Consider the following 28,000-nt stretch of genomic DNA (forward strand, 5'->3'; position numbering starts at 1 on the left):
CCGTAGTGAACTATGGGATTGATAAGTAAGCTAATACTTTTTTCATTACAACTTATTTACTTTGGTGTAAAATGGTATTTTGAAAATTTACATTTCTTCAAACGTTACACATAGAAATATATTCAGATATTTTTCTTATGTAAATAATTAGCTTTAAATTGAAAACATTGTGTTGAAATGGTACGTTCCTAACACTTCTAATATATACACTAAAATAGTTTTGCTAAGACAGATAGTCACGTGGAATATCGAAGCAACTTTATTTAAATCGGGAAAATGACAACAATGGCCGAAGTGCATTGCACACATGAAATGTCGAGGGAGTGAAAATATTCAGTGGACTGTTTTCTAAGGACATATTAACAGAATCGGTTCACCATGTGGGAGGACCCAGACGTATCAGTACAGGAGCAACTATTTCACGACTATGTGCGCGAAAACATTGTGAGTATCATTCGTGACAGCTCAATTCCTAACCTGTCCACATAAGGCTAGCACCACAAATAACGCAGTTTGACAGTTCGTACACGTGTCTTTTGGTACGTGTGAATATTTGCTAGAAAATACTAACAAGAGCTTGTGAATATGGCCAATTATGGATTCCGTTATATAAAATAATAATTTTTAAGTAATGAACATTTATGTTATGATTGGGGAAAGGTGGGCTGTAATGATGCACAATGATTCAATTAGCGTTGGCTGAAGGCGAGTTATCAGTTCCCTGTATAATGATGGTTTTGTTTGTTGTTTGAAGCCGAACCAGCAACATTACAGCTTTATTTTTGTATATGGGTAAATCTTGATGGGGTAATATATAAGGTGTTGGTTGTTATACTTAGGTTTAATATCTTAATTCATAGGAGCCCTTGCATAAACACAAATATCATCGGATTAATATATGGCACTCTATTAGTGTAACAATGTGTTTCTCCTTTTTTACCATATTATCTATCAGTCATGTCAAACTTATATATACACAAGTTAGATTACATGAAATCAGGCACTCAAATATTATTTTCTAAATTTGATTTGTGAGTTATATTTTGTGAAGTGCCAATAAAGGAACACCATTTGTCTTATTGTTATTAACTAATTGCTGTATTGTCATACATGTGCTGTTTGCTGTTGCACGGTCATGATTGTGTAAGAATATGAAATTGAAATATTGATTCATGATACTCATAAGCATTTTACATTAATAACACAAAGCGTCCACATGATCAGTGTACTTATAATGTCTCTGGGCATGGATGTTTATATGCATGCTTGACTGAATCTTAAAAAGACTTCTTAAAATGGTAAAGATCAAGATGCACTTTGTCTTCAGTACATGTTGAGATAGATGTTTGTTTACTCTCAGTTGGTTGCCCATAGACTGTTGTTAGTTATTTGCACAGAAAGGTGGTGACAACATCATTAGAGATGCATGTAGCAATTGTCTGTGATAAGAAAGATGTTTATTTTTCGTATCACCTCAACACAAAACAAGTACATGTACAGAAATTGATAAAGGAATTTAGCTTGCTTTTATGACACAATGAAAATGCCAGTCTAACAATTATCATCATCATGATGGAGTTGAATAGACATAGATTCAATGGTATATCAGGGCTCAATTTAAGAGATGTTAACCTACTTGCAACCTAAGATAAAAACCTAGTTGCATAAACCAAATTTCAGTTTCATGGTGGTGTTTTGAAACGTCATAAGTTTCACTGGAGATAAACATATTTCCTTGATGGAGCACCCTTAAAACTATAGCCACACACAGACACAACTGATCCCTGTTTACAGGAGCTTTCATAGCCAAGACATGTCTATAAATAACAATGTTTCTGTGCCATAGCTATTCAAAGTTTAGAAGAAAATGAGCTTACATACTTATGCTTATTGTTGATTTATTTCTCTAAAATGGCTTGCATCTGGTGCAAGATTGCCCAATAACTAGGTTGCACTTTGCAATAACACTAGTACTGGTTTGTACCAGTGCAAGTTACAAAACACGGAATCCTAGCCCTGTAGATGAATATTAAAGTACTGGTTCAGATACAAATTCAGATGTATTGACTGGTTACTGATGTCTTATTATCTTACCAGATCTTCTCAATAACTTGATACTTGCCCACATTTGAAAAAGAGAGTCAAGGGGGATGTGACACCTGTTTACCCTGGTCATGATGTAAAACACAAGTGTCGTATACCGTGATATACATTTTAGCTAATTTTCATTCTAGCTATATGTGTTCTTATATATTCATCCTTATCATACTTGTCACATAGGTTCCTTTAGTTTTTATGATCTTCAAAAACATGACTCAGATCAGTTACAATAACTTGTTGATGTGAATTTGCTGGGTTCATTGAGTTAATGCTCTGTAAACTGTACAGTAACTGTAGTGAACAGCAATGAAGCAAGACCTTATTTTAACATGATGGTATACTGGAGAGATATGATATAAAGATGCTCAGATATTCATTACGTTTCTTAATACCTGGATGCACACTTTACTGAGGGTGTTGAAATTTCCAGCTGAATGATTTAATCACTATGGCTTTTCCTCCTCATTTTCCTTACCAGACAGCCATTGTAGTCAGGTTATTGGGTCATCTTAAGGTGATATCATTTAAAATGTCAAGGTAAGAAATATGAATGCCAACAGTCATGCATTTTCCTCTTTTCTGTCTTTCTGATAACAATGAAACAACCATGGATATACAAAGTGTGTAAATACTCTTACTGCATCTTAATGTCACAAATATATCAAGATGTAACGTTAATGCTTAATGTCACAAATATATCAAGATGTAATGTTAATGCTGGCCATTAGCACCCATACAAATTTGAAACTATGCTTGAACAACATCTGTTTATCAGTACCACAGGCCTACTTGCACTAATCAAGCACTGATTCCATGTCCTTCCAGTACCTGCCAGTATATAACTATCTTAGGTGTTTACTTTCAAGAGATGTCAGTAGTTTATGCATTAGTTTGAGTTTCTGTTTTGAGCATCTGTCTTAGCTTGTCAGTAGCCGTCTGCTCGACCCTCCACTCCCCTTTACTTTATGAAGGAATGTTGACTTTGTATTGTAAATGTAGACTATAGTGCCAGCTATGTTGACATACCTGACCCCATTGTTGTGGCATTTACATACCATGTGGTCGGTGAGTCGGAACTTTAAAAGGGAGGACAGTAACCTTATGTATTACATAGTCACACAGGTATCTGTTGTATAGTCATGGTAAATATATTTGTTGAATGGACCCTGTTTTGTGACAGATGGGGATCTCAGAATAATCCACACACACAACATTGGCTTTGTTTGATCAGAGTTCCCTGTGCTTCACATTGTACTCATCAAATATTTGAATGGAATTTATTGAATATATTAGTTTGGCATGGTCATTCTTCTGCAAGCTTTGTATATGGAATCCATTCTGAAAACCCTATATTGTCATCACATTACAAAAAGTATATGCAACTTCCATAGATATTAATGGGGCAGTAGTGTAGTCCTGTGGATGAGTATTTAGCTTATTCTACCAAAGGGCCAGGTTCCATTCCTTAGCAGATATGGTTCTCTGTTAGAAACGTATATCACTCCCACTATGAAATTCCTTTATAAATGTTTTCATGCTTTACATGAGTTTTCCCCTTGTTTAAAAAGAACGAGTGAAAATTTTTACTTGTGAAAGCTTGATTAGGAATGATAAGTCACAACCTACACTGTTATCACACAAGATAGATAAATATTGTGGTATATAAATATGATGAATACTACAGTGTGGATGCAGTGATTAATGACTGAAAATGTCCACGTTGACACAGACATTATTTTGGTTACTGAATACAGGTGCAGTGTTTGCAGTGTTCAATAAATCTATATATGATTAAGCATACACTTGGTCAGCTGTAACAGGCACACAGGCAGGCTACCTCAGCATAATGTTAAGACTGAGGACTTTCATATGTAGACTGAATGACATACACATGTTATTCCTCAGTTTAAACAGCACTAATGTACTGATAAAAATGTAAAATATCATGAATATTTTTTTTTGTACTGAAAATAAGCAACCGATTGTGAAAAAACTTCCTCCTTCATCAATGTTTGTTCAGTATGTTCGGGTTTGTAAATTAGACCCAAACACTACAACGTCAGCTTATTGAATGTTTAGGTAGAGGAGTATGGTCTTAGTTCAGATGCTGATCATGCTGAAATGATTTAGTTATTTTCTCCTACAGAGCTGTGTTTTCTGTAAAAATCTGTCTCATGGTCAAAAGGATATGACCTGTCTTGTAAATTATCAAGTATAGTGAAGAGCACTCATAGAGGTGTGTTCTTTCAAATTATAGGAGAAAAGTCCTTGACAAAAAAGTACTGGTGAAAAAGTCATGTTTGCTGATTTTAGTTGTTTGTTTGACATCAAAGATAAAAAACAAAATTAAAGAAATCACATATAATGAGAGATTAAACTTTTACACCAATGTTTGCTGTTTTAGACGGCATTCCATGATGGAAGGTATTCAGACCAACATTGTCGGTTTGAAGTTGGTCGTAGATGGTCATGTACACCAAACAATGTCTGTAAGAGCATCAGATGGTTCCAGAACGAGCAGACAACTGTAGCAGTGAACACTTGACTTCACAATTATCAGCAGGCCTAAACTTTCTCATGTCATCATGTGATGCATTATGTAATGTATAAAGTTAACTGGGGACATATACAAGTTTTTTATCAACATTCATTATGTTATAAGATTTGATGTATGTGTGACATCAAACTGAGAAAGCATTCTTTCTCTATACATTTTTTGATAGAAAATGAAAAGGACTCATTTCCACAGAGTACTTTTTTACCTAGGCAAGACTTTTTCATTGGGACTTTTTGACTGTTTTTTAATGTTGTCATCAGACAATTACTGAAAAGGTTGGTTTAATACGATATGTCTGAGCTAGTTCGCTGCTCCATTTTACCAGGAAATTATGTTTCTTGTGAAATGGTCGATGTGAGGTTGATGCTATCAGTCAGGTTATTTTATGTTGGGCTTGTTCTTCTAATTTTATACAGCCAGGTTTAGCATTTTGTTTTGTGATTGACTGTAAGATATTTTTAGCTGGAGTATTTTTCTGGTTAAACCATTGTGAACATTAGTAAATATTACTTTTTGAAAATTGATTCTTTTTCCTTAGTGAATTGTGACTCTGTACACTCTTAGTTTGTGATATGGATATATACTTTGTGGTGATCATGGTGAGTCATGATGATCGCATTGCCCCAACACTGTTTTTTTCTTCGAAACTAAACTTAATACATTTATTTAACCACAGTCTAAAGCAATATGCCCATGGCCATGATATTTCACACTGTATCTTGTGACAAGCTCCCTGATGCCTATTGTTTAATCTGTTTTCTTAGGTTTGGGAGACAGCTCAATTGGCTCCAGATTCAGATACCACAGAAGCTCTCATGTACACAAAGACTCTGTTTAACTTAAACACTCTCTGTATGCATATGATAAGTATTGTAGATAAGATGATGAACATACTGTAACATGCCCCTGTTTGAGAGCCACACTCCAAGTGGGTGCAGGGTGACAATTACTGTTAAAGGACTCCTGTTACTCACAGTGTCCTTGAGGACAGACTCTATTCAGTCTGACATGTACATTCACCAAGGATGGGTGTCTAGGCAGTGTTGCATGTTTGGCCTACTTTAGTGTATTGAACAGTCTGGCATTGACTCATAAACTAGCATGCTACCCTATCACAGGTGATTTGATCGGTTTTGTGTGGACAGTTTACTGTATTCAGACTGTTGTATAAACCTCACCAATATATATTAGTGTGAAGCAATTTCTATGCAATACAGTCAAAGCTTTGAAGAAAGCACGTACAGTGTAGCATTGATTCAGAAAAGAAAAATCATGCATGTTTAACTAATAGGAATAAACGAGCTGAAGCCTGCCTGTGCTAGTTTAATGAACTGAGGTGCTGGTTTTGTTGTACTGTGTCAACACTCACTGACAAGAGACTTCTAGTGTAAGACTTGTTAAGGTGTTCCAGCTCTGTTTGTAAATTCTGGACACTAATTGTCACCATGTTCGGCTTATCACTGCATTGCATGAGGAAAAACTGTTGGTGCACATTCAAAAGAAGCTCTAAAATGAAAACACAGCATGTTTGTAACTATTCATTAATTCAACCAAGAGAAAAGGAATTGTGAACTCGTAAGGGTTTTCAAAGAAATCAGAATAAGTGCCATGGTTTTGGTCCTTTGTTTTGGATAGGTTGTTGATGTCAGGAGACACAGATTGTATCCTTCAAACACTGTGCTTTTTAAGATATATTTGGGATTACAATTTCTCATTAAAGTACAGATTCAAAGACTTTTGTTAGGCTGAGTCCCACCCAGGAGCCTTATTTACAGTTATGGGACTCAACCCAACAGAATTCCATGAATCTGTACTTTACTGAGAAAGTGTAATCCCAAATATAGCATTGTGTGACATTTGGCCACTTTATATTTATGGTGGATAGAATTGTGTATTCACTATGCTTTGGAGAATACCCATCTCTATTCATTGTAGAATCCCAGATAATCTTGTCATTTTTGGTGTTCATTTTATATGAAACACTACAGGTACTTGACCTTGCCATGCCTCTTCGCTGCAAAATAAGGCCAGCATCAATGTCATGTAACTTGTAAGTGAATATACTTTGGCATTTAGAAACAGTGAGTTAGAGAAATGCTGTAGTTTTCAAGTGAGTCAAAGAGCAGTCATGATGCTTAGATGTGCCATTTTGAATTTATGTATGTAAACTGACCAGTCATATTGTGCATGAAGATGGGTAGTATTTTCCCATGTTTGTCACACGCACTGGTGGTTTCACACACTACACGTTGTCACAAGGTTGGTGTGTTGAACGGTCAACCCTTCAGATGGCATGTATTATACTGCTATGATTTTGACAGTTTCTTGAACATTTAAAAACAAGGAATTTCAAAGCTGATTACATGTTGCACTGTTACCTTGTCATAAATATTTTATCAGGTGTCAATTACGTATGTCATGTATAATTTGACGCATACATGATGTATGACATTTATAATATGCTGTTGGATATGGAAGATATTACATGATACACTGTTGTTACATATTATGTTTAGCTCATGTATAGTAATGTATGCAATATAGAATAGAACCGAATAACACTTTATTTCCTTTTCTGGAATTTGTGTTACATCACCAGTCCCAACATAATGACACATGAAGAGATACAAATACGGAGCATATTTACATGAATTTAAGCAACTTTGCATATGTTTAAGAGAGTTATGGTTCTCACTTCTGAGTTTCTCCTGAAATATGTAATATTTCTGAATGCTCTTTCTCTACTGGACTTGCTTATTATCAAGTGGAAGACACGTTTCCTTTTCAGATGCAGACTGGACCATACACACTGATTATCTATAGTATGTCATGTGCACACCTGAAGGTATTGGTGCACACAGTGCTGTCGTGTTACATGTGAATACTGTTTGTATGCATATGTAACTACCATATACTGACATGTACTTTCAGTTGGAAGTGAGAGTAGCTGAACACAGTATTAACAATAATACAGGGAAATCTAAACTAACTTGGTAATTTCATCTGTAGTTTCCCTGATAACATTTTAATCTTGGTTAGGAGATATCAGCTGGTGATGACAGATCCTGATTTGTAGGCATGTAAATGATGACACGTATGTGCTTGCCAACACCTGTAACACTTACTGCCACCCATGATAAGACTGTATCACATACCAAACAAGCCAGTCTTGGCCTATTATAAGTATTTACATATTCATATAAAAAAATAGCTGAAGAACTTTTTCACTGTGTAAACAAGTGTTATCCCAAAAGACTCCCTCTCTCTTTCTCTCTCTCACACACACACACACACACACACACACACACACACACACACACACACACACACACACACACACACACACACACACACACAGACAGACAGACACAGACACAGAGGCACACACACACACACACAATGTGTGCAACATGACATATAATTCACCCCACCTGACCTCAGTTAACCTCACCTGATCTCACCTTCAGCATATTTCATTTGGTGAAAACCAGTTTTATCCATATAAGATATTATTGTGAGCATTGCTGTGATTATTGTGTTTGTTTTCAGTTACTAAGGATTAAATTTTCTCTGCATGTTTTGACATTTGTGACAGGTCTCATGCAAGTTGTGTGAGAACAATGTGATTTTGTCAGGAGTATTTGACGAGGATGTTGTACTTTGTCCGTCAACTCCATTGTCCATGACAAGTAGCTTCCCTGCTAATGATTCCCATTGTTGTGAGTAACACTGAAGCATTGTCTGATCTCATCACCACTACAATGTTTGGTTGCAACAGACTTCGGAGTTAAATTACTGGCTAGTAAGGAAAAGTCTGGCCAGTCCCCACCCATGGGTAGAATAGGTCTTCAGCAACCCATGCTTGCTGTTTAAGGCAACTACGCTTGTTGTAAGAGGCGACTAATGGGATCAGGTGGTCATACTCACTGACTAAGTTGACACTTGTCATCGGTTCCCAGTTAAGCAGATCAATGCTCAAGCTGTTGATCACTGAATTGTCTGGTCCAGATTCAATTATTTACAGACCGCTGCCTTATTGCTGGAATATTGCTGACTGTAGAATAAAACTTAACTCACTCACTCACTGTCCAGTCCCATTTATCTTCAGATCTACACTGGGCAAGAGTCACTATATGTAATAGAGATTTCTTTACTAAAAAGATAATGACAGGAAAACAAAAAAAACTTCTGTCCAGTCTGCTGACCTCAGATAGACTAAGAGTCTTTTGGTTGCAGTGAGTGAGTATGGTTTTGCATCGCTTTTTGCAATGTTCCAGCAATGTCATGGTAGAGGAGACCAGATTATACTTCACACACTGTATGTACCCATGTTGGGCATCGTTGGTGTGACAAATGAATGCTTTAATTTCTTGGTTACCACACTGCTGTTCTTGCAGTTTCAAAAGATTGTGGCAGGACTGATGTAAGCACTGAGTATACAGACAATCAGTTACTCTGACTGTCCACTGTTCTGCCCTTTACATTATGAAGTGTTGCTCATGTTGTAAACACTGGGTTATCAGATACCAGCAATACAGCTGGAATATTGCTGATTTGACGGAAACCAACATTCTTGACTGCATGCATGTTGAGTGTTAGGCAGCATTGTCTGTAGTAAACATCTCTCACTACTACCAGCCAGCTATGTATACATTCATGCACTGCAATGGGTTAGCGTGACACACACTGCTGTAGTTCAACATACACTTAGGACAAACCCTCTTTCCCTCTCGAGACTGCCTTCATAGTCTAGTAGGTAGAGCATGTGATTGGAGAATGGAGGACAGGGATTTCATTTCCATCCACATCCTGAAATTAGTCATACCACAAGATGTTACACTTCTGCTTCTTGTTGCATGCTTATTTAACAAAAATGAAATGACTTGTCTGCTCAGAAACAGTATTCTGTGAAAGAGAAATGCATCAACAACAAATCTTACATTATAAGTATGTCAGCTCGTTTTTCTTGTAAATTTTGAATAACGATAGCACTGAAACATTGCAATTTACAGACATGTTTCAGCTATGACAACTGTTGTAAACAGGGATCAGCTGTGTCTGTGTGTTGCTATGGTTTCATGGGTACTACATCATGAAAGTATGTTTATATGCATAGAGGTACATGTATATAAACCTCTGACATTTTAACACACTGGGATAAGGCTGGTGCATCTAGGTTTATATCATAGGTTGCACCTGGTGCAAATAAGTTAACATCTCTTAAATCAAGCCCTGTGGTTTGTTCAGCAGTACATTGCTGCTTGAAAGAAAGTGGCTGTGGAAAAAGTCAAGTAAATTGTTTGTTATGATATGATATTAAATGCCAGATTGATAATGATTACCATGGTTGTAGCGTTTTCTAAAAAATTATTGGACATGAGACTATCCATGAAGGTGAATGCTTCACTTAAGACAAATATCACATGACTTCAGATGTCTGGTAGCAATTGAATTTTAATTTCATTTCAGTCTTGCCATCAGCTTGATCCTGTAAGACTTAGGTTTACAATGATAAAAATCATCAGAATATTCAACAAGTTTCAGAAAAAATGGTGAAAAATGGTAAGCTTGTGCCAGATGGCTGAATTATCACTTTACACAATGCTAAGGTTTATCTCACTTGGTAGATGAGTAATAACACATGATAGACAGTGAAGTGCAGCAGTGAACCTAATTTTATGTATATTGACAAATATACTAGTCCAAAGAGTCAATTTAATGATTTCCATGTGGAGACATCAGGTGTGTTAATACATACTACACAATGAATGAGCTTTTGTGCTGTTTATTGGTATCTGAATAATTTACAGGAATGATAGTTATGAATTTATAATTTCAGCACCTGTTGCCAGCAGCATTACAAAGCACCAACATTTGAGAAAAATTTCATATTATGTGAAAGTATATGAATCTGAGACAATTCTGGTATTTCCATGATGTCAGATGAAATACCTGATAATGTAGCATAGGTCAACATGACCTGGTCTACAAGTAGGAGGAGGTGACCAGATTGGTCATTGTTACAGAGTGAGGGTTGTCCCCATGGACACTTGTTGGATGTATGGGTGATTATTGATCATCAGCACATGTTGGCAGCAGGTCACAAGACTCATGTCTTAGGTCGTGTGACTTCTCATGTCATCAGACCGAACATCATATTCAATACTTCTTGTGCCGTGTCACATTATCAGCACACACCAACACTGATGTTTTGCTTCGCCATGAATGTTGCATCAAAATCCAAGACACATCTGTTGTTTAGGAATTATTTGACTTTGAAAGTGTTCCCGTGACACAATGAGTGCACCATGCACCAGATACACTGAAACACGGACATGCTATAATACAAGTAACACTTTGTCTCTGATCAGTGCTGGCATTTTGTATTTGTTTTACCAATGCATTTGTTGTTTTACATTAATAATTGGCAAAATTGTCAGGAAAGTTGCTTTTGTTGATCTTTTAGTATGATTGTGTTGTTTAATGCAAATGTGTCTAAACATTGCACAGTTTTGGCGTCTTCCAAATTTACACCAAATTCTAGTTTTATCACAGAATGTTAGGAAAATATTATGTTTAGGCCTGGAATGAAACAGTCCAATATGGCCATGATACGAGACATATTACAATACTAAGGTCACAATGCAGTGCATATGCAAAGTTTAGTGCGTATGCAAAGTTTAGTGCATATGCAAAGTTTAGTGCATTCCATCCATGTCTGCTAAATGGGGATTGAGTGGCTTTTATGGCTATGATTGGTGACTGTCAACTGTAATTTGGATAAGTGTGTCATGAAGCCGTCTCCTATAGAGATACTGTCTGTAATCTTCCAGGTGTACATGCTCCATTTAGCATTACCAGGCTGTGTTGTTGTGTGTCGAGCCCCATTCAATGAGTCAGCCATGTGAGGGATGCAAACGTGGCCTTGAAGTGAACACAGTCCAGCAGTTGCTCATAGTACAAGAAAATAAGCTGTGCGGGGTGCGATGACATAGGAGATATATGCTGGGTGGGGCGCTCAAGTAAACAAATTAGCAAAACTCCACATCAGTGATTAACCACTGTACTTCAGCATGTTATGGGAGTCAGGTGTGCAATTGCACTTGGCAGTTGGCAGACTCATTTGTCTGCCCCTGTTGGGCAGGAAAGATAGGAGCTAGTCCATCAATATATACTTCTATTTGTCAAACACTGACAAGCAGGTCAATGAACAGGACAAAAGGCATGATAAGGGACTAGGGATATTACTCTGAATATGGGAATGTACATCAAGCCTGCTAATGTCATTTGCCAATATGATAAAAGTAAATTAGGTCTTGAAGCAGTGGAAGGTTTTACCTATTTCTGAACCTCATCTCAAAACCAGTCAACATTTCTTCATGACACTCTGCCAAGACCTAGGTTGATGTGTCGCCCCTTGATCATGTTGATGATTGTCATCAGTTTTCCCTTCGTACCCCTCTTGACATCTAAGTCAGTGTTCACCTCTGGCACACTGGCAAGGCAGTAAGGGTGAAAAGGGAATAGTTTCCTGTGTATTTCACACGTATGGAATGTAAATATTTTCATTAGTTGTTTCCTATCCTGAAGATGTTTATGTAGTTTTCCATATGGCAAGCACACTTAGGCAGGTATATACTATGGAGAAGCGATGTACCCTCAGCTGTCAGCTGATGAAGGTAGGAAGCAGCACATTGAGTCTCTATTTGAACACATGTTCCTCAGATACAACTTATACACATCATAGTTTGCACTTTCGTTGGAAGACAAAGGGCAAATGTTACACCACACACTATTACAACCATATGTCTGCACCTCATTGACCATCAATGGAGGAGAATACAAGACTAGCTTCAGGTGGTAACAGGTAGTGTAAACCTGCAGATTTATTATACATAAAGCAAGTACTGTTTTAAGGTGTGGATGAATTACATGAAGTCTTTTCAGGACATTACTGATGGTTCAGTTTGATGGAGATCATGTACATTGATGAGAGAAGCTACATTAATGCAGGCTCATTCTTGTGAATCTTAACCCCCTAGATGCTCTACAGAAGGAGCTTTCTTTTCTGGGAAAAGACATAGTCACATAACAATGAACAAATAAATACTTTTGTTGGAATATCTTTTCAGTATTTGATTGAAGTATCTTGTCCAATTAAGATACATGGTAAAATTATGTATTCAAGACATTGTTTAGACGGTCAAAACAAAGTTATGAAGTCCAATTTTTCAAATCAAATTTTGTTTTCATACCATGGACTATAATTAGGTGAGATATAGTAGTCATAGTACTAATGTTGTCTTTTTCCACTACCATGACGTGAAACAAAATCATGTCATGTGTCATTTTTTTGTAACCATGACAGTGGATGATAAGGCTGGTACTCCATAAATAATGAAGAAGTCCAATTAAACTGACGTTGTCAGGAGAATGTGGAAATCTAAAAGTTATTTTCATATCCGATTTTTGTTATGTTCCAAATTTACAATTTTAGTATTGATATCATATGAATAGTTAGCTTCCTGGCAGACAAAACATCATGCAAATATATTGTTCTTTTCAAAGTTTCACTTTGTGAGTTGAGTTTCAGTGAATTAGTGTTAAGCATGATTGGGTTCCACCCCTTTAATTTATCTGTGTGTATCATATCTGTCTTCTGAGGTCTTAGTAGAGAATCTAGTTTTGTCCTTTATGGCTTTTATTCTGAATATGTGCCATTATCTACATAAGCACACACATCTGTAATGATATATTTCAGTATCAAGAGAGGGGGAAATTACTGCAGCCTACAATTATGTGTGACGATGAAAGTATGTGCTGTTTGAGGCAAGAACATTTCAGAAAAGAAATCAAGCTGAAAAATTCAATAATGTGATAGTCACGAAGCATATGACCTTTCACAGCCAGTGCAAGGGGTGGTATAAGTTTTATATTTTATAACTGGATTAATGTTTTCAGTCAAATATAATAGTCAACATCTTTGTGCCTCTAAATACATGCTATAGTCACCACCAGTGCCACATGAGCACACTTCAAATTCTCAAATTATCTCAGTGCATTCACTTTTCAAACCTTTTAGTTTGTACATCCTAATAAAATAACTCATCAGCCATTGGGTTAATCTGGATCTCTTGGAAATGACTTGCCAGGAGTGTAAGGATCGGTGTAACAATATTGCTATTATAGTCTAATGAAGTTATTGTCTGTATCTACTTTCTCAGGAGATAGTTATATGTATGAATAAAGAAAATCTCAAACAGAAGGGGATTTGCTCTTCAGCAGAAGTATGTTTATTTTTTCCTGTTTTTGTTATCAGCCTGTCTTGTGGTTAAATGTGTCATGTTGCCATGGTTACTCCTGCTTTACATATTGACTGTGGTCTGCAGTGTAACAATACCTTTTCATCGACCTAGTGTTACTGATTCATTAATGTAGTATATTCACACCTTTCTACCTAATCTCTAAGGCTTTATAAATTGTCCGAAGCTCATCCTATGTGAGTTTTAGTCCTTTTTAGTAAGCAGTGCATTAACAATCCATATGCTAGTCCTATATGTCCAGAATGTTATGTCAAGGTCAAATTTCATAAAGAATGTAAACTGAAAAGCTTTTGGCACAAACTGTTTTGTGTTTGGTGACATTACAGATACATTCTGAGGTTTATGATAAGCGGTAAAACCCCTTGATATTTCATTACAGAAGCCAAAAACTGTCAAATCTATTTTCTTCTGTATTTGTATAATGTGTAAACAATGGAAATCAACAAGATAGGGCATGGTAAGTGCATAATGAATCAATAAATATCAATGCTACCCAATCAGTTATTGGCAATCCTGTTTGTAATTGCAACTTCATATTTACTGACCAATTGAATAAGTCCATTACTGGGTTGGATTTGTTGTTCAAACACAGCATCTGAGCTAGACATATTTACTAACGAAGTTTTTGACATGTAACAAAGCTCACAACAACCAACTATTGCCAGGAGTGGACCTCATGGGATTTCAGTCAGTTTTGTCTCAACATATTTTGTTTGCTATGTATTGAATGTATTTGTTTAGCTCTAAGTAGAACTGTTATAGCTTCCACATAGGGAAATACAGCAGTTTTGTTGCTGATCAGTTTATTTGTTTGTGTTCTTGAGAAATTGCACATGATGTGCAAGTACATGATCTGTATTGCTCACTGGATTCAGAAAAGTAATTGCAAATGGCCCCAATGTCCCTATTAAACATAAAATTAAAAAGAGACATCTATACAACGCTAAACATTTAATGTTTTTTGTACCTTTGATGTGAACTTGATTTTTTTAGGTCTGTGGTACACCAATACAAAGTTGCTGTATGTTTTTCCATTGTAGTGTAGTATAGAGTTGATGTCTTGTGTCTGTCTGTTATGCTGCAATATGGAGTTGATATCATATGTCTGTGATTTGAGTTTGATGTCACATTTCTTTGGTACTGCAATACAGAGCTGATGTCATGTGTCTAATGCTACAATGTCGAGGTGTGTCAAATGTCTGTCCCTTGTACTGTGATACCAAGCTGATGTCTGTCTGTGATACTACAATGTTGAGTTGTGTCACATGTCTGTCCCTTGTACTGTGATACCGAGCTGATGTCTGTCTGTGATACTACAATGTTGAGTTGTGTCACATGTCTGTCCTTAATGCTGCAGATTTGGTTGCTGCTGTTCATCCTCCTTTATGTCAGCTCTTACGCCTCCATCTGCCAGATCCGCAAGCGAGCAGACTCTGAAGACATGTATGCAGGTATGTTCACCTTGCTATCAGCGTACCTCTAAGTCAGTATTCTGTCACTTGTCTGTAGCCAGAGCTTCTTTCTCTCCACACATCAGACTCAAAGTACTGAGTCACTGATGTTAAATTTACCAAATGTGATAAGATGCTGCCTCATTGTACATGTTTCTATTTTTATCACACGATCATGATCTTAATGAATTTCTCATGAAATTTAGCTTGGAGTGAATTTTTTCATTTTAGGTTGGGTTAATGATTTGCATGTAAATATTGAAGATAGGGTTGTAGTATTTGGATGTCAGTATGCCTAGCTGTGGTCTCCCTGAACTTGAATCTAACAAATTATTATGGAGGAACATTGTCTTGATTCCAGTGACAGGTATCTCCCAGCATGTTCATTACATAACACAGTGTTAACTGGTTTGTTTTCCAGGTGATGAAGATGCACTGGTGTACCGGATAGCGTAAGAATCTCTATTATGTTACCATGGTTACTCTTGCCACAAAAATCAGTTTATGATAAGCTGTTGATGTTTTTTGACATAAAATATAACTGTAATCAGTACTTCTTGCACCAGTTTTTATTTAAAACCTCTTTTCTGTGCAAAATTATATGCATCTGAATTTGTTATGTTATTATCACTGAAAATCAGTGTGGAGGATGGAGCTGAACTTATTCCCCACTCTAAAGTTTGTGATAGGATTGCTACTGATGAGCAATAATTATTTGTCTTGCAGGTTGTGGTTGTGTACATTTACACTTTCTGTGTCAGCCGGTGCTGTGCTTCTTCTACCAGTCTCTATCATCAGCAATGAGGTGCTCCACCTTTACCCCAAGAGCTACTATGTCAAGTGGCTGAATGCATCTCTGGTTCAAGGTAGGTAACTCTGTTTTGTCATCAGTAAGGAGGTGCTCCACCTTTACCCCAAGAGCTACAATGTCAGATGTCTGAATGCCTCTCTGGTTCAAGGTAGGTAACTCTGTTTTGTCATCAGTAAGAAGGTGCTCCACCTATACCCCAAGAGCTACAATGTCAGATGTCTGAATGTCTCTCTGGTTCAAGGTAGGTAACTCTGTTTTGTCATCAGTAATGAGGTGCTCCACATCTATCCCAAGAGCTGATATGTCAATGTGGCTAAATGCCTGTTTGGTTCAGGTGAGGTAACTCAATTTTTTCATCAGAAACAAGCTTCTACACTGCTGCCTATGTCAGTTAATCACCAATATCTCTCATGGTCAGAAAAAGTTTCCATATGTATTTGAGTGTAGGTAACTCTGTTCAGGCCTCAACGCGGAATTGTTTTCCACTACCCAATGAAGTGTTTTTTGGGATTTTTTTGTTTAACGTCACAATTAGCAATATTCCACTTATATGGCAGCACTCTGTAAATAGCCTAGTCAGTTGACCAGACAATCCAGTGATCAACATCATGAGCATCGATCTTACAGCATTACAATAAAATGACATATAACAACCAAGTCAGCTAGCACTGACCACCAGATCCCGTTAGTCACCTCTTACGATATTTTGTTAAAAGTAAACTGTGTAAACTACACTTACCAAATAAAGTATGCTGGCTGTGTTCATCAAACTTGGGTTGCTGGAGACGAATTCTAACCTTGATTTTCACAGGTCCTTAAAGAAAAGGGTTTGAAGGGTTTAATGTGTTTCTAATAAACGTGATTTTAACATCAGAAGTGTTTCTTTTGCAGGTCTCTGGAATCATATATTTGGATTTTCCAACTTGGCACTCTTCATTCTCATGCCCTTTGCATATTTCTTCACTGAGGCAGAGGGGTTCTCTGGATCAAAGAGGGTATGTCCACATGTTATTTACTCAAAACTTAAAACCATGAGGTTCTCAATGGTGCTATAATATATACAATGTAATGATGTAATAATGTTGCAGGGGATAATGAGTATATGAACCTTGTTTTTAAGAGTGTAAGCACATTGTTGTAGTGGATAATTATCATGTATACCATGTTATTTCAGGGTATTAAGAGTATACGTACCATGTTGTAGTGTATAAGGGGTATATGTACCATATTCTTACAGGGCATAATGGGCCGTGTGAAGGAGGCACTAGCTGTGCTGTGTCTGCTTGCCATCATGGTGTTGGGACTTGCTTGGGTTGCCAATGCTCTCATCAATGATGATGAACACAGCAAGCAAACTTTATTTGGTAAGTGTAGTTTACATGATTTACTTTCAAGAAAATATCGCAAGAGGCGACTAACGCAATCTGGTGGTCAGACTTGCTGACTTGGTTGACAATGTCATTCTATCTTGATTGCACAGATCAATGCTCATGCTGTTGATCATTGGATTTTCTGGTCCAGACTAGATTATTTTCACACAGCCACCTTGTAACTGGAACATTGTTGAGTGTGGCATAAAACTCATTCAACAAAATATTCTTGACTAAATAAGTCATGATTAATGAAAAAATGTGTGTTCATTTCTTAATGTGGTGTCTTTTCACTTGTCTCAACATTTAAGGAGATTTCATGATGATTGTTTCAGATGTGTGGCACATCCACCTACCATACCTCTACTCCTGCATCTCATTCATTGGAGTTCTTATCTTGCTATGTGAGTACGCTGATCAACATCCCAACTCTGCCACCCACCCCAGCCATTGTTGTCCCCATTTGTCCCATGCCTGGGTGGTCCTCTCAGCATTGTTTACATTAGTCTGTGTGTTTGCATCTCCAGTAAACCAGTTCTGGACAATCTAATCTGAGCAGTGATTAAGTAGTGTATCTCTTGTCCTGATAGCAGCCATGTTATCACTGACCAGGTCTTGATATCATGATAACGTAGGGATAGTAAAAAATGTGCAGTGTGGAAGGAGTGTTTTCCTCAGAACCTGTATGTCACAAGACCTGTTTGGTATGAACTTATGCAAAAAGTCAGTTGTCTTGAGCCTCCCAAACATCAAAATCAGCAAACATGCCCAGCTTGGAAGCATAATTTTTCTGTACTGGGAATAATAAATACTGTCAAGTTTAGACATATTGTCAAACAAAATCTTAACCTGATTGCCACATGATCTAGTTTTCAGATATTAGTAAGAGGTGACCAAGCGTTATGGCCTGGCCTACACATTGATATTCTGGATCTAATAAATATCATTTGAAATGGATATTGAGAACTGCGAGTGTTGACATTGTGTCAGACTGTAGATGTTCATGTCAGGTTCAGTTCACAACACATACATGTAACTGTAACTGTGCTTAATGATGAAGAAGTGTTATCTGTGACCTAAGTCACTCCCTCCACATGTGAGATAACATCTGTATTCACACCCAGGTACTTAGCATGATTGTCATCAGAAGTTGTATGTCATACTGCTCTCTATACACGGCATGAAGCACTGCTTGAATATATGTGTTGTGCATATTGTGCCAGGTGCAGATAGAAGGTACTTACCTGTATGTGAATAGTAATTATGCATTGCAGATGTGTTGTGGCTTAGTTAGTGGGGTGGTTTAATCAAAGGAGAACAAAATATTCTGTAGGTGATGGAGGGAATATGGACTCTAGGTCAACCACCAGCGACAGTATCTGTTATGGTTGATGTGATGTTAGAATTGCTAATTGCTTGTTATTTGATTTGTGAGGGTTTTACAGAACACAAAATATTGCATCATATTTCTATAAGAATTGAGACTGGGCACACAAAAAAATTACATATCCTGTCCTGGGAGATGAAAAAGGTATAGTGTTATAAATTAATAATAACTGTAGGTTGTATGTCACATACTACTTATGTCTATTTTTCTGGCAAATGATACACTCCCAAGTTCAGGATGTCAAGCAGTCACTTTCTCTCTCAGTGTAACTTTATTGTCCCCACTAATCATCAGCTTAAGGCAGATAAGCATGTGTGTTAGAAATGACTATAGGTGATGTATGTTGTAGTTTAATCAGATCTGATCCATGAAGGTCTGGGGTAGAATAGGCCTTCAGCAACCCATGCTTGCTGTTTAAGGCAACTGTGTTGTCGTAAGAGGTGACTAATGGGATCAGGTGGTCAGGCTCGCTGACTTGGTTGACACATGTCATCGGTTCCCAATTGTGCAGATTGATGCTCATATTGTTGATCACTGAATTATCTGGTCCAAACTCCATTATTTACAGACCACGGCCTTATATACTCACTCACTCTAATCATATCTAGACCTGGTATTCTTCATCTTGATATTCCCATCACTGCATCCACATGACCTGATCCATAGCATATCTGGAAGTAGCTGGTCTGTGCCGATACTTCCAGCTCCAACTTAATACAGTTTTAATTCATGGGTCTGTGACTGTGCTACTGGATACATAGGTGGGCAAAACATCATGTGTAGCTGAATGACCGTTGACATGTGTTCCCAGTTGCTGCACATCATGTGTAGCTGAATGACCCTTGGCATGTGTTCCCAGTTGCTGCACATCATGTGTAGCTGAATGACCCTTGGCATGTGTTCCCAGTTGCTGCACATCATGTGTAGCTGAATGACCGGTGGCATGTGTTCCCAGTTGCTGCACATCATGTGTAACTGAATGACAGGTGGCATGTGTTCCCAGTTGCTGCACATCATGTGTAGCTGAATGACCAGTGGCATGTGTTCCCAGTTGCTGCACATCTTGTGTAGCTGAATGACCGTTGGCATGTGTTCCCAGTTGCTGCACATCATGTGTAGCTGAATGATTGTTGGCATGTGTTCCCAGTTGCTGCACATCATGTGTAGCTGAATGACCGTTGGCATGTGTTCCCAGTTCCTGCACATCATGTGTAGCTGAATGACCGTTGGCATGTGTTCCCAGTTGCTGCACATCATGTGTAGCTGAATGACCGTTGGCATGTGTTCCCAGTTGCTGCACATCATGTGTAACTGAATGACCGTTGGCATGTGTTCCCAGTTGCTGCACATCATGTGTAGCTGAATGACCGTTTGCTTGTGTTCCCAGTTGCTGCACATCATGTGTAGCTGAATGACCGTTTGCTTGTGTTCCCAGTTGCTGCACATCATGTGTAGCTGAATGACCGTTGGCATGTGTTCCCAGTTGCTGCACATCATGTGTAGCTGAATGACCGTTTGCTTGTGTTCCCAGTTGCTGCACATCATGTGTAGCTGAATGACCGTTTGCTTGTGTTCCCAGTTGCTGCACATCATGTGTAGCTGAATGACCGTTGACATGTGTTCCCAGTTGCTGCACATCATGTGTAGCTGAATGACCGTTGACATGTGTTCCCAGTTGCTGCACATCATGTGTAGCTGAATGACCGTTTGCTTGTGTTCCCAGTTGCTGCACATCATGTGTAGCTGAATGACCGTTGGCATGTGTTCCCAGTTGCTGCACATCATGTGTAGCTGAATGACCGTTTGCTTGTGTTCCCAGTTGCTGCACATCATGTGTAGCTGAATGACCGTTTGCTTGTGTTCCCAGTTGCTGCACATCATGTGTAGCTGAATGACAGTTGGCATGTGTTCCCAGTTGCTGCACATCATGTGTAGCTGAATGACCGTTTGCTTGTGTTCCCAGTTGCTGCACATCATGTGTAGCTGAATGACCGTTTGCTTGTGTTCCCAGTTGCTGCACATCATGTGTAGCTGAATGACCCTTGGCATGTGTTCCCAGTTGCTGCACATCATGTGTAGCTGAATGACCGGTGGCATGTGTTCCCAGTTGCTGCACATCATGTGTAGCTGAATGACCGTTGACATGTGTTCCCAGTTGCTGCACATCATGTGTAACTAAATGTCATTGTTAATATAAGCATTTTTTCCATGTTGACAGTGTGTACTCCTGTGGGCATATCTCGGATGTTTACAGTTATGGGCCAGCTGATTGTCAAACCTAAGGTATGTACTTAGTCTGAATGGAGGAAGTAGTCTTGTACTGCAGAGGAAATGAGATTTCATTCTAATATGGATGCACACAAAATGAGATTTCATTCTAATATGGATGCACACATAATGTGCATACACATACACCATGGCATCTCACAAACTCACTCACTTGCTGAGATCACAACCACCAGCTTGTATGTGTGGAGTGACTGGAGGCTGCAAGGCAAATTGTTGGCATTTCCTGATTATCTAGACATCTATCATGCTTGTGTTTCTTCTTTCATTTCAGTTTTTACGTAACATTGAAGTCGAGCTTCACACAGTAACTCTTGAAGAAGAAAATCTTCTCCGGAAAATCAAATCTCAGAACAATCACCACAGTATGTATTCTCACATCTAGAGACAAATTTTGAGATATTGTTATTAATGAACCATTCTAACATGCTTACCTAAGAGATAAAGTATGGAACCAACTCTCATGTCATGTAGTTATGACACAGCAGTCACAAGCTTCTGGTGTTGGTGTTCCGGGAATTGTATCTATCTGTTGACACAGGCGTGGTCAAACTTTGAGTTATGTTTTTTTTTTTTGCCTTATTATGTCCTAGGCTGTCAATTCACATATTGTGTAGTGCATCATAATTGACAAGCACAGCATTTCATGGCTGGCATTTCTGACAGTAATTTTGGTGTTGTGTGTTTTAGTTCATAGCCTATATGTATTGTGCAGACATGGTATAGCATCCCATCAGTTAGCCCTTTTTGTGGGCTTTCAGTTTGCAGTGCCACTTATAACAACTTTGATTATTAGCTCATTTCTTGTCAAACATGACATTCTTAAATATAACATGTGTGGTGATATAAGGAGTCCTCAAGTCTTAAGGGAGTGATGGGGTAGCCTAGTGGTTAAAGCATTCGCTTCTCTTGCTGAAGGTTCAGTTCCTCCCAATCCTGGTGTCTCTCCCCTCCACTGTAATATTGTTGGAATGTTGCTAAAAGTGGTGTAAAACTAAACTCACCCATTTGCACATTATGTGTAATGGTTCTTGCTGAAACTATTCTTTATTACATTTCGCATTATGATAGAGTTGACTTTATTTCACAGTTCAAGGATTCACAGCTCATAACTCAGTATATGAGCTGTAGCTCAAACAAGTGGCATAATTAGATCTGTCCAATATATAGCCACTCTGTATCAATATAGGATGTGATATCAAGGAAATTATGGAAATATTGACATGATTTAGCTCATTGATATTAGTTGCAGTTGTTACATTATATTCTGGTTTACAAAGCAATACGGCTTCATTCACTGCATGAGTAGAATAACTGATGATATATTCAGATTGATGGTCACTGATTCCATCAATAGGTCTTTTGTTTCCTTGACAGCTAGTATAATTCCCACTATGTTTAACTTGTAACAGATTGCATTGGTAGGGCTTTTGTAACCTTGAAGCTGTTGAATGCTGTTGAGAATGATGTTTTGGAGTTGTGGTGATGTGATGATGCTGTGTGTGTAGGTAGCAGTCCTGTCTCCAATGGTCATGCAAATGGTGACAGTCTCCACCAGAGGCTGCAGGAAACACAGATAGAGAGACAGAAACTAGGTATGTATGCTACACTTGGTAAGGCTCACCACCTTGAGGATACATACCTGAATGGGATGGAGTCCTGTCAAAGAAATCATACAGCTTGTCTTTACAGGCTGCCGACAGTGTTTACAGTGTTTATATACATACTGAACTAAGGTTCTTAAATGTTGTACTCTGTACTCTAAAATGGCCAGTAAGGTAAAGCGTTGTCAGAGTTGTTTGTTGTGATGTTGCAGAGAAGCGGCAGCAGGTGTCGTCGTTGCGGCGGAACCTTGTCTACCCCCTGGTGATGCTGTTCCTGCTCACACTCACAGTCAGTACACTTGCTCATCCTCTTCTCCATCTCAGCTGCTTTGGATACATCTTATGTTGTATACAACATGTCTTAATGGTGCCACATGTGATCTTGTAGGGTGAATGAAATCTTCTCACCAGCTTGCCATTTGTCATGCATTTGTTGATTTGTACCATTCCTTATTTAGAAGAAATGAATATCTTGGTATCTTTCAGTTGCTATATGAGTCAGCAATGCCTATAAGAATGAAGTGAAGGTGTCTTTGTCTCAATTCTAAGGGTTGTCTCCAAAGCTGGCCATTTTTGCGAAGTTTATCAAAAAGAAAATAATCTAGGTTCTACTTCCATCCCACCAGTCATTAATTCACTGAATTGTTCCATGTTAGCTTTAGTGAACATATAATTCAGATTTGCCATAACAATACAATCACTTGTTTTGAGAGATCGCAAAATATTTTTACATATCTGGTTACCTGCCAGTTAACCCAGAAATGTTTACAAATAGCATTCAGTGTGAAACCAATACAAAACACAGCAATGTTATATAATTAACAGTTGTATTCTATGAATAAATAGGGTTGCATATCAGTGCAAATTGCTGGCCAAGATTTATCGTGATACGAGAGAGACGTGCTGAGCCACTTAATTATTTTTAGTACCATAGAGAAAGTTTCATACCACATTGGATAAATCTGAAGTGCTTCATGAAAATCCCAGATACATTTGACTCCAAAAGGTCTTGTATTACACAATATTAGGCCTTGTTGAACTACTGTAGTGACCCATGTTGTTGTAAATGAATAATTTGATAAAAAGTTTGTTTCAGCAGAAAAGTATTAGGGGATCTTTGCATTCCAAATTAAAGCATTCAAAAAGCACTTGTAGTTTAGAAAGTTATTCACATATGTCATTTCATGTCAAGTATTATTGTTTACCTTCGCCTGTCTTTCACGTTTCCTTCTGTTTCAGGTATTAAGTATTTTAATTGTTGCACACAACACAATGTTATTGTTAGTTGGGATCAAAGCACTACCTATTGGGGCCAAGGTAAGATTAAAATGTTTTATGTCAACAGATTTCCTCTATCTCTGATACATTTTATTACAAAAGTGAAAAATAAAGCTAGTGTAAGATAGGGATTGATATTGTTGTAGATCAATCTTGTAGATTCTATCTCTGCTACAATAATTATTATTTCATTGATTTGATCAATAATTGTCATACAACACATTTATATAACTTGTCAAGGGTTGGTAAATGTCATACAACACATTTATATAACTTGTCAAGGGTTGGTAAATAGCACTATGTACCCCATTGGTTTAGGACTGAACAAGTTATGGATAGTCATAATGTGTACTCTTGGTGATTCATGTGTTCATAGGTGACAAACCTGACCATCTCCTGTAACCATGGTAACCAGGCTGATGGCATGTCATGGTAACACTGAGTTGGAGTGTTGCTCCTACTACTGGCCACAAGCCACACAAACTGCAGTGGTGTAAATTGTGATGTGTCAGTTACAACCCCATCTATTCATGGTCTTTCTTTCCATTTCAGGATACAGTGCTGGGATTGGCATCTCTCTCAACATTTGGAACAATTGGAGCCTTTTTAGAAATTGTTTTTATTTTGTATCCTTGCCTTGAAACATGCTCATTACATTTTGCAATATTCATCAGATGCTTCCCACTTTTTTCTATCACTGTGTACTTGTGTAGATAAATATTGACATATTGCTGGATGTGCTTGCCCATGAAATAACGCTAGGAGGTACAGCTTTAAGCCTGGTTTCATCTTATCTAAAAGGCAGTTGCCATCGATAATCACAAGTCAGGCCCAGTATCCCTATCCTGCGGTGTTCCACAAGGGTTGGATTTTGGAGCAGTACTCTTTATTCTCTACACCAACAACATTTATCGGGTGGTACAACGTCATGATGTCAATGAACCAAATGTCCAAAACTTTTAAACCTGATATGACATCATCTGCCGTTAATAACATGACAGCCTGTGCATCTGATATACATAATTGGATGATGAACAGGATGCTCAATCTGAATGCTGAAAAAGCAGAGGCCATTCTTCTTGGCACGAAACAACAACTAAAATCTGTAGAAGAGACTAGCTTGTCAATCTGAATGGTCAGAGATCGATTTCATGCCATGCGTTAAAAGCATTGTGGTTGACTCAAATCTCAAATCTGGAAGATCATGTGAACAACCTATGCAGGTCTGTCTACTTCCATCTTCAATCTATCGGTCGAATTTGGAAAGTCTCACTGTGGATGGTACAAAGAGCATTATGCAGTCACACGTCCTATCGCGACTAGATGTTGGCAATAGTCTCCTTTGGGGTATATCAAAATCTTCATTGAAGAAACTCCAAATGATACAGAACACCACCGCCAAGATTGTGACACATGTTTCAAGGATGAGTCACATCACTTAGGTTCTGAAGGCCCTGCCCTGGCTTCCTATAGAAGCCTGGATGAAGTATAAGATTCTCTGCTTCACGTTCAGGTGCTGTGAGGGCATAGCTCCTCCATACCTTAATAAACTGCTGTGTGAACATCGGCCAGCAAGAAATCTGCGCTCTGGGAGTCTATATCTTCTGAAAGTCCCTCCTTACAAACTGAAAGGATATGGACTAGGGCTTTCAGAACTGCTGCAACACTGCTTTGGAATGACCTTCTCTTAGAACTGAGAGCAATTAAATCATTTGACAATTATAAATTGCAGGTGAAAACTCATCTATTCACCATCAACTAAGCTTAAATCCCAATCTGCATACAGACTCACCAGTGTTCACACTTTCTGTCAAATATCCTGTCTTTTATATTGTGTTCTAGTTTATTTCATGTTGCCCTTTGAGCATATGTTCTTATGGAATCTAGCTCTATACAAAACTACATTATAACTATTTTTATTTAAATGTATTTTCATCAACATTGACCAATGATTGTTCTCAAATAATGAATAATGCACTGAGAAATACCCCTAGTTTGCAAGATTGCCAGAGAACTTTTGACCTATGAATATCTGATTTAGGAGTGGCCTTCAGTAACTCATGCTTTTCGTAAGAGGTGACTAATGGGATTGTAAGAGGTCACTAATGGGTGGACAGGCTCACTGACACATGTCATCGTGTCCCAACTGCATAGATCTATGCTCATGCTGCTGATCATTGTCAGTCCACCACCATATAACTGGAATATTGCTCAGTGCTGCATTAAGAAATATCCAAACGAAAACCAAATCCCATGTAACTCTGAGCCATATCACAGTTCTGTGTAAATGTTACAGCCGAATCTGACACATTCACTTCACATTCATTGGCTGCCATTCAATAGTAACAATGGCCATTTATAATGTGCCTTTTCCACACATATGTTCATGCTCAAAGCACTAAAACTTTATTACGCCGGATAACTTAAGCTGCCTGTGAGGTGCCAGAAGTTTATTCGTCACATGACGTCACAGGGTTCTGATCCATTAGTGCATGGAAGTCTTGAAGCTTCACCGAAAGCCTTGGACCAAACATTCTTTATATTTTCAGGTTGAATATTTCTTCCTTAACTCGACTCAGATATCTAATGTCCGCATCAGTTGTTGGTTTTTACAGTTTGCCATTTTTTTGTCGACTGCAACCTAAGGTGAAGGACACACCAATGGTGAAGGTCATTGCCAATTGCATTGTCCTTCTTGTTCTGAGCTCAGCTCTTCCCATTTTGTCAAAAACACTTGGTGAGTATTGGGTTATCAATCCTCGTTATTATATTAAGTCAGTATGTGGATGTGATAACGTTTCTCCAGATGAGATGGAATATTATGACCCATACGCTTAGAGTTGGTCCCAAGCATTCTCCAGTGGTTGTGATTTGGTTGATCATATGTACCCCAATACCATGGGACAATGCTCAACATCACCTTTATGTTGGTCAAGATTGTATTATTTACAATCCACCACCTGTACATTGGTGCATTATTGCAGAGTTTCGAGTTTACAACAAACAGACAAACAGTTGGATGACTGTGTGTTTGTTCACTTTGTAACACTTTAGTTTCAATGATATAGAGCTGTTATACTACAAAGACAAGATCTACTTTTATATATTTAGATCAAAGATTGGTTGGTTATGAAGCTTCAACATCTTTCCAGAAACACTAAGCACCTCATTATCTTGAATTAAATGCCTTCCTTTGGAAACCACAATTTATGCCAAGGGAGTTACATCCTTCAATTGTTTCAGGATCTGCTATTTTTTTATGGGCACGTTATAACCCTTGTTGTTCCAGTCATATATCCATTCTGGAGGGTTTCTCCAGAGTGCTAATGTCAACACTGTGTTTCAGCGTCGACCTTTTTCTCATTTATCTATAATGCCACATTGTGACCAGTATACTATTTTTAGCAAAAATATGCTAAATTCAATAAAAAAAAGAACAAGACAATATGTGAAACTATTGATTTTCAGGTATCACTAACTTTGACTTGATTGGAAGCTTTGGCAGCATGGACTGGCTGGGCAACTTTTACATCATCTTCTTGTACAACGTCATCTTCGCTGTCACAACTGCACTCTGCTTGTTCACAAAGTTTACAGCCACACTTCGCAGGGAAATAATTGCCAGATTGATGGCTGCCTTCAAAAGAGAGAAACGGACAATTTCTGCCTCATATACCACTCAGATCGCAAATGGAAACTTGAAAGAAGAGTAAGGGAGATAACTCTGTTGAAGAGCATCCATACGTGTTGTGTACATTTTGTAAATATTGTTTTAATTTATTCAGCATATCATTCAAGCTCAACATTTGCTTCCGGCCAAAACGATCATCTCT

The 28,000-nt window shown here is 38.0% G+C and overlaps 1 protein-coding gene across 1 annotated transcript; it reads left to right on the forward strand.

The window, feature by feature from the left end:
- The first annotated feature begins 281 nt into the window (after positions 1 to 281).
- Positions 282 to 27,978, forward strand: LOC137298891 (limb region 1 protein-like). The gene is made up of 15 exons (XM_067831250.1): positions 282 to 444; positions 15,338 to 15,431; positions 15,853 to 15,883; positions 16,158 to 16,297; positions 17,134 to 17,237; positions 17,480 to 17,606; positions 17,948 to 18,016; positions 21,218 to 21,282; positions 21,560 to 21,650; positions 22,794 to 22,880; positions 23,102 to 23,178; positions 24,129 to 24,206; positions 24,720 to 24,793; positions 26,747 to 26,904; positions 27,636 to 27,978. The coding sequence occupies exons 1-15, from the start codon at positions 379 to 381 to the stop codon at positions 27,878 to 27,880; spliced, it is 1,506 nt and encodes a 501-aa protein (XP_067687351.1). The 5' UTR covers positions 282 to 378; the 3' UTR covers positions 27,881 to 27,978.
- The last annotated feature ends 22 nt before the right edge of the window (positions 27,979 to 28,000 follow it).

Source organism: Haliotis asinina, chromosome 10, assembly GCF_037392515.1.
Source record: "Haliotis asinina isolate JCU_RB_2024 chromosome 10, JCU_Hal_asi_v2, whole genome shotgun sequence".
Taxonomy (NCBI): Eukaryota; Metazoa; Mollusca; class Gastropoda; order Lepetellida; family Haliotidae; genus Haliotis; species Haliotis asinina.